The sequence below is a fragment of the Austrofundulus limnaeus genome, unplaced genomic scaffold (genome assembly GCF_001266775.1).
Source record: "Austrofundulus limnaeus strain Quisiro unplaced genomic scaffold, Austrofundulus_limnaeus-1.0 Scaffold195, whole genome shotgun sequence".
In the NCBI taxonomy this organism is placed as follows: Eukaryota; Metazoa; Chordata; class Actinopteri; order Cyprinodontiformes; family Rivulidae; genus Austrofundulus; species Austrofundulus limnaeus.
Window position 1 is genome coordinate 295,244 of NW_013952597.1, and position 7,464 is coordinate 302,707.

At 41.2% G+C, this 7,464-nt stretch overlaps 1 protein-coding gene across 1 annotated transcript in view; it reads right to left on the reverse strand.

The window, feature by feature from the left end:
* The window catches only part of LOC106524665 (ras-related protein Rap-2a), a gene marked incomplete at its 5' end in the record, with an annotated part of 17,095 nt that extends 9,631 nt beyond the window's left edge, over positions 1 to 7,464 (reverse strand). The window contains 1 exon segment of the mRNA XM_014018562.1: positions 6,514 to 7,464. Coding sequence (XP_013874016.1) covers positions 6,514 to 6,827 — 314 coding nt within the window.

A 7,464-nucleotide genomic window follows, 5' to 3' on the forward strand; every position in this document is an offset into this window, starting at 1 on the left:
CCCGTCCAGAAGACCTATACAATTTTTTTCTTTTTTCATATTGAAAAACATCATAAACGCGTTGTAATGTGTTTTTCATTTGACCTTTATCTCCTTACTTTCAGTTTTTATATTAAACACATTAAGTGAAAATTCACATTTTACATTTGCGAACCTCTGTAACTTTACCTGGAAGACGTTTGTGTTTCACGGCTAGATGTTGCTTTGGCATTCTGTTTTTCGTCTCATCTGACTAAACAGTTTTAGTTCAGATGTAAAGAACAAAACTTGTGCTGTGCATGAATAAAGTTTTAGAACTAAAAAGTAGAGCCACATGCATGTGAGCTGAAGGTCTTTCTGTGTGGAGTTCATATGTTCTCCTTGTGTTTGCGTGGGTTTTAACGGGACACTCTGGTTTCCTCCCACAGACCACAAAATGTTAGACATGTTAGGCTGCCTTCAGGACCTGCAGGCCTTCCTTGCAAAAAAAGATTTATGTTTTCAATGGGTTTTGTTGGGTTAAACAAAGAGAAAATTAAGAAAAGAAAAGAATCGGACGCTTTGGGCTGAGAAAGGATGAGTCTGGTTGGCTTGACCGAAAGGATGTCCAGGACAGAAGCAGCTCTTAGTTTATCCAGTTCAGTAAAACTAAAAAATGAAATACAAACTGACTTTGTGCACGAGTAGAGTTCTTAGAAACAAATTAAATGACAAAACATTTTATTTAATTGCATAAACAAAAGGTATCTCCATTTCCAAATGCCGTCTCCACATGTGCAAATTTACTGGAGAACGAGGCATCACATCAGCTAAAACAGGGGTGCCCAAACATTTTCCCTGAGAGGGCCAAAATTAAAATCAATGTGAGGGCCGCGGGCCAAATGTAACAATATAAGAAATGCAAATACTTCTTAAGTGAAGTTGTTTTATTTTTTTATGATTAAGCTAGCAGCCAGTGTGGTTGCCCACATTTTTTTCCTTTCAGCCCATGGACATGGAGAAAATTCAACTTATGCTCAGGCAGCAAAGGCTCGTGGGACTTTTCATAATTTTAAAATTGAATATATGGGATCTTATAAGGTGTGCAAATTTAGACATGGACTTAAATCTAATCTAAATGTCTCTTGTAGTTACTTGTATTTTATATTTAATCTTAACATAAATACAATCTAGTAACCAGGACAACTGCTGGTGGGCCAAATCAAATGGCTTGGTGGGCCAATTTTGGCCCGCGAGCCCCACTTTGGGCACCTCTGAGCTAAATGGTTCTGGAGGGTCCGGGTTGACTGCATGGTCTTCCCAAAACTCCAGACTAGATTTTTTTTTTCAAAAAATCTTTTTGAGTGTAATAGGGAAAATTCCTTTTAATTATTTAGCTTTCAAAAATTGCAATAAAATAAATATTTTGCAGATTTTTAAAGTTTTGGTTTTTTGTGGAGTTTTTTTAATCTAAAAAGACTTTTAAGTGTTAAAATAGAAAAACGGTCATTWAAATTTTTATTTCAGGTTGAGATGCTGTAAAAGACTGACTAGTTTACTATTATGTAAGAAATACATGAGGATCCATTGGTTCATGAGACGTTTGTCATCTTTAATAAAATCAGCCGTCTGATGTCAAAATTGCATGTTTTTACGCTGTAAATCACAGTCCTCTCTGATTCTCAGCCTCAGTCTTACAATCATGTCTTTATAGATGATCTGGTCTGTTTTGTTGTTGTTTTTGTTGTTTTTTTACACATCCATGATGGGAAACGCTCCAGGCCTTCTACAGCGCACAGATAAAGGCTCGCTCTACATTCCCTTGGAATTTGAAGTCATAATCTCAGTTTTCCAGCTGCAGCTGATACTCATCTGGATGTGGAAAACTGCAGATACACATCAAAGAGTTTTTGGTTCGCCCTGAGGAGGTCCAATAAGATCAGCTCCAGAGGTTTGCAGGATAAGGAACTAAATGGGAACTGTGTGACTTATCATCATCAGACTGCTGAAGGACTCACGAGGAAGGGGGATGTGTTTTATTAGAGACGTTTGAATTGACGATAACGACGGAAATGAGCTCTGCTAAAGAAGTTGTTGCTAACTTTTAGAATGGATTGGATTAGCTTGTTTCCCAGATCCTGAACTTGATGAAAATCGCAGAATAAAAACAGGAATGGTTCTTAAATCTCACTATTTATTCTACTTTTTGAAGTGCTATAACTCAAATAACATTAGAAGGATACTTTTTACCCCTACATTTTATAGTGGGATTCTGATCAGTCAGTATCTTACCTGTTCTAGACAGCCATTTGAGGGAACTCTGTTTTGAGAAATACAGTTTAACCCCGACCAGATATACAAGCTAAAGGATGTTTCAACCTCACCACTACTACATTTTGACCCCACGTTCAATTAACTATTTCATCAATTTAGAAGTTATACCCTAATTGTTAATTGACTATAACCTGTTATAGCCAATTAACAATTAAGGTATAACAATTAATGTAAAAATGCTAAGACATCATTGATGTGAACGCTGATCAATTTTTTTCTTGTTTATTTATATTTTCCCCCTGTAGGTTTTTTAAGACTACTTCAGCAAACTTTCAGCTATTTTAACCAATATCATAAGGTTCGGCTTGTTCCTGACACTTTTGCTGTGTCTTTCAATGTTTGTAAACTTTATAAATTCTGAATATTTTCTTCATAGAAACACTTTGACATCTCTTCAAACGTTGGAAAAACTTCTTGCTCTGAAATCTTCAATCATTTGGAGCTTTTATCAGATTAGATGGTTTTAGCTACTGCTTTACAATAGCTACTGCTGTTTTAAACTTTTAGCTACTGTTTTGATAATCAACACAAAGGCGCTAGGTAAAACACCAATGAAGAGGCACCAAGCCAGGGGATATAACACCCCTTTTCCACTACTGCTATTTATTGTAGTGTCGGAACGGGTCAGTTCGAATGCTTTTCCATTGACGTTCCAGTTTGATTCCAGTGGGTGTGTTTTGGGCGGTTGGTGGAGGTGGTTTTGGGGTTTTTCGAGAAAAAAAAAAAGTTAATGCGCAAAATGAGAGATGGAAACACATTTGCCGAATAAGTTCTGAAATTTTAAAAATCCGCTAAAAAAATCAAATTAAAATTGGATGGAAACATGTCTAATGTCACTGCTACAATTGGGAAAATGGCACCTCGAGTTGTTGTTGTAAAGGCAGCTCAGACGCAACCAGTGACGAACAGTGTTCTGATGTCACATTTTGGTGTTGACTGGGACCGCTTGGACCCACAACAAAGTAGGTACTAAAAAAGGGCTGGTTCCATGAATCTGGTCTAATGGAAATGGCTTGGAACTGTATTGAACCGTACCGACACTACACTAAGTAGCACTAGTGGAAAAGGGGCATAAGTAGACCCATACCACCCTGATGCCTCTCACTACGGTGGGCGACTCCAGGGTGGTTTCAGGTCTAGTCCCTCTTAAGGACAATGGTTCCAGAACCAATGCACTGATGTGAGTCTGACTACATCTGGTCAATACCTCTTAATCTCTTGCACAAGCTCAGGCTCTTTCCTCACCAGGGAGGTGACAGTCGTCCCTAGAGCCACTTGTGGTAAACCAAAGCCAGACCGCTAAGGCCACAGACTTCAACTACCACCCATGCTGAAATGTACCCAACCTGTATGGCCCCTCTGTGATGAGCCCACAGGGAGGCAAGCTCATTGGGACTGAGAAGCCCAATGGTGCAATAGGTGCTCACCAAAGAGCCCCTACCTCAGGTCATTCCTCCACCAGCTAAAGAGAGGGGCCCTGACAACCCARGTCTGGGCACCTTGAGACATTAAGCACCTTGTTGTCTTCTGTCTATATTGCTTAAATCGCTCTTTGTCTGATCTGTCACCGAGGACCAACTTTGGGAGACCCTACCAGGGAAAATTTCCCCAAACATCATAGCTCCTAGGATCATCCTGGTACCCCAAAACTCCTCCAACCACAATCTGATGGCTATTCAAAAATGAGTACAGAAAAAAAAAATGGAAACTAAGAATAAAGAAGACATCTAATATTTAGGTTTTAAAAGTTCAGAACTATCCCTTTAAGTATGTAAATATTTTAAGTCCAGCACTTAAAACAGCTGCTTAAACAACCCTCCACCCTGAATGCGTACGCTAAAATCCTCCGGTCAAGAAACTGCTCCATACCTCCACCAAAGTGCCCACTGGGACACGTAGTTTTGTCTCTCTGGTTTTTTTGCCCCACCCAGCAGTGCGTGACGCTCACCTCCTGCTATTAGACACAGCATCAGTGCAGCGTGAAAACATATTTTGAAGTGCTTTGAACATGCCCCCACCCCCAGACTTGGTGACAAATAAAAGCTCGATGTGTAAGTGAGGAGATCATCAGATTGCCGGGAAGCCCGGCTACACCCAGATGTTGTTCTTGCAGATAATAACCAACATAAGGAGCGTTTGTTGCCGCACTTTCTGCAACGTGGGAGAGCGTGGCTTCACTTTTAATTCAAGTTCCCCTCCTCTCCCACACTCAACGGGTCTGCAGAAGCATTCTGGTTTATATGACTCTCTAATGAAGGCCTGATGTCTTCTTGGCTACAAACCCAACACAATCCCATTAAAGCTCCAGCGAGTGGGCACCATCCCTATGTGGGGCTGCTGCTGCTGCTGCTGCTGGCTCAGCAACAAGTCTAAGAGGAGGGGAAGATGGCTAATGGAGACCAGGAGCTAACAGAGTCTGGAGCATCGTTAAATACCCGGCTCTAATCATGTCATGGCTTCAGAAACAGGGTTGCACCATGGCATAGTTCTAGAGAACAAATTTGTTTTTAAATGGCACCAAAGCCCCAAAAAAAAATAAATCATCAATCCAAAAGCTTATGAGGCTTTCAGGATAGCAGCCTCTTTTGAATTAAAAGAGACTCTGAGCCAAAAAATAAAAAATAAAACGATGACAGATTTCCTTCCACTCCATTTCCTCCGGTCCAGAGATGAGCTCAGCGGACAGACTGAGTCATGCCTGAACTGATCAGTTAAATCATGTGAAAAAGACAATATCAAGCAGGTTGATGGGTGACAGGTGAGCTGCAGCTGGGCTTTTTATGGGAAACATGTGGTTCTCATAAAGATAAGAACATACATAAATTATAGACCCAGAACTCTTTGAAGAAATACATATGGCCAGCTGCCTTTCAAGAAAGATTTCCAAGTTATCTTATGCTGGAAAATGATCAAAGTTGTTGCCATTTTGGTCCAATTTTGAAAATACCGTCATGAGTGACTTATTAATTCTCAAACTAAGTGTTGCGAATGACTCTCAGCTACTAACACACCAGATTTTAGCTCAGCATCTATAAAACTGACAGAGTTGCGGCCATTTTTTATGCTGGATAATTTTGATCAGCTGTGGTGGCCAAATGTAATTCCTAAAGTGAATCTGTTGCAGCTGCACATCCAGTCATTACTTCCTGAGACTTTCACTGAAATCTGTCAGGTAGTTCATGATATATTTAGCTAACAGACCAAGAAGGTCAGTACTGATGAGTAGCACTTGGAGTATGTATCATGTACAACTCTCAGCTACTACCAGTCCAAGTTTCAGCCTATTATTTGTAAAAATCTGCTGAATTACAGCCATTTTTTAAAGATCAGTTGGCTGTGGTGACCAACTGAAATCGTGTTGCCTCCAAATGTTCTTTAGTAGAAGATCCAACGATTGTTTATTGAAAGTTTGATTAAAATCTATCCAGGGGTTATGAGATATTTTGCTAACAGAAAAGACACAACTGACAGCATTTGGTTCATGGCGACATATGACATAAAGGTCTTGCATAAACATTAGTGCWCAGACTAGCTGTTGTGGATCAGTCTCAGCTACCACTGTCCCAAGTTTTGATTTGATATTTTTAAAATTGATCAAATTACAGCCATTTTTGCGTTAGCTAAGGTTGATTAGCTGGSTTGGACATCTTGAATTGGGTCGGCTCCAGAAGTTAAAAATGTTTAAATGAACATTCTGTTATTAAACCCTGTAAATCGTGTTAAAATTCATCACGTGGTTCATGAGATATTTTCCTAACAGATAGACACAGTTGACGCGTATAGAATGGCGACATTATGACATAAAGCTCTAGTACAATCCAATGTTGCTCTGAAAAACTTTGGAGATCAGTCTCATCTACATCCTACAAAATTTTATCTCAATATCTATAAAATTGACCAAGTTATTGCCATTTTTGTTTTAGCTACATTTAATTAGCTGTGGCGGCCATCTTGAATTGGGTCAACTCCAGAAGGTAATCAGGTTTAGATGTACATCCTGTTAATAAATCCAGTAAGTTTCATTAAAAAAATTGTCCCGTGGTTTATGAGATATTTTGCTAACAGMCAGAAATGAGGAAAACATTATGGTTCCTATAAATTTGCAAACATAAACAGGATGTTTGATCTTCAATATGACYATATAAGGAGCTTAAACACACTTCCTGTAATTTTCTGGGATTTTAGAGTAAAGTGGTGGACCCAAAGAGGCCCGTGTCCCACCTCTTGACCCGGATGATCTGGTCCCTCATGGGCTTGATGTCCTGGAAGCTCTGCTGGTTCACCAGGCTGTAGACCAGGATGAAGCCCTGGCCGTTCCGGATATAAAGGTCCCTCATGGAGGCGAACTGCTCGGTGCCCGCCGTGTCCAGGATCTCCAGCACCGACGGAGAGGAGTCCACCTCGATCTCCTTCCGGTAGAAGTCCTCGATGGTGGGGTCATATTTTTCGATGAACGTGCCGGTGACGAACTGAACCGTCAGCGCCGACTTGCCCACCCCGCCGCTGCCCAGGACCACCACCTTGTACTCCCGCATCGTGGAGTCAGAGCCGACGCGCAGGGATTAGAGAAGTCCTCCGCATCCCCGCGCGCGCACAGGAGGAGCCTGGACCCGGACTGCGGCCAGTCCAGCCTCCGGTAYCCCTGGACTCCCCTCTCAGCCGCGGGCGGCCCGGTGGATGCTGGAGCTGCTACTGAGATATTCCCACGCTATCTTGAAGGGACACCATTCCACAGGCATCCATAATGCAAGAAGGCGGCGGCAGCGGTGTGGGAAAAACACGACCTGCTATTATTAGAAACACCTTCACGGAGCATGTTTTATAAAAAACGGAAGGCTAACAACATGTCTCCGCGCCGACAGACGGGTTCAGTCGAGTTAAAGGCACAAAAGAGCTGATTTCACCTTAAGAAGACGGCGGAGATGAGGGGAATCCACGCCTCTGGAGTCAGCGCATCCACCGGAGTGGTATGGAAGGCGATCAGTGCCACAAAAAGAAGGCTGAGGCCAGGCGCGAAAATAACACGACACACAAATATAACAGTGCTACATGGTAAATTAGGGCCAGACTATAATAATTAATTATCACCAGAATAAAGTCATATTACCAGAAAAAAATATCAAAAATAATATGAGAATAAAACCAATAGACCTAGAATAAAGTCACATTACC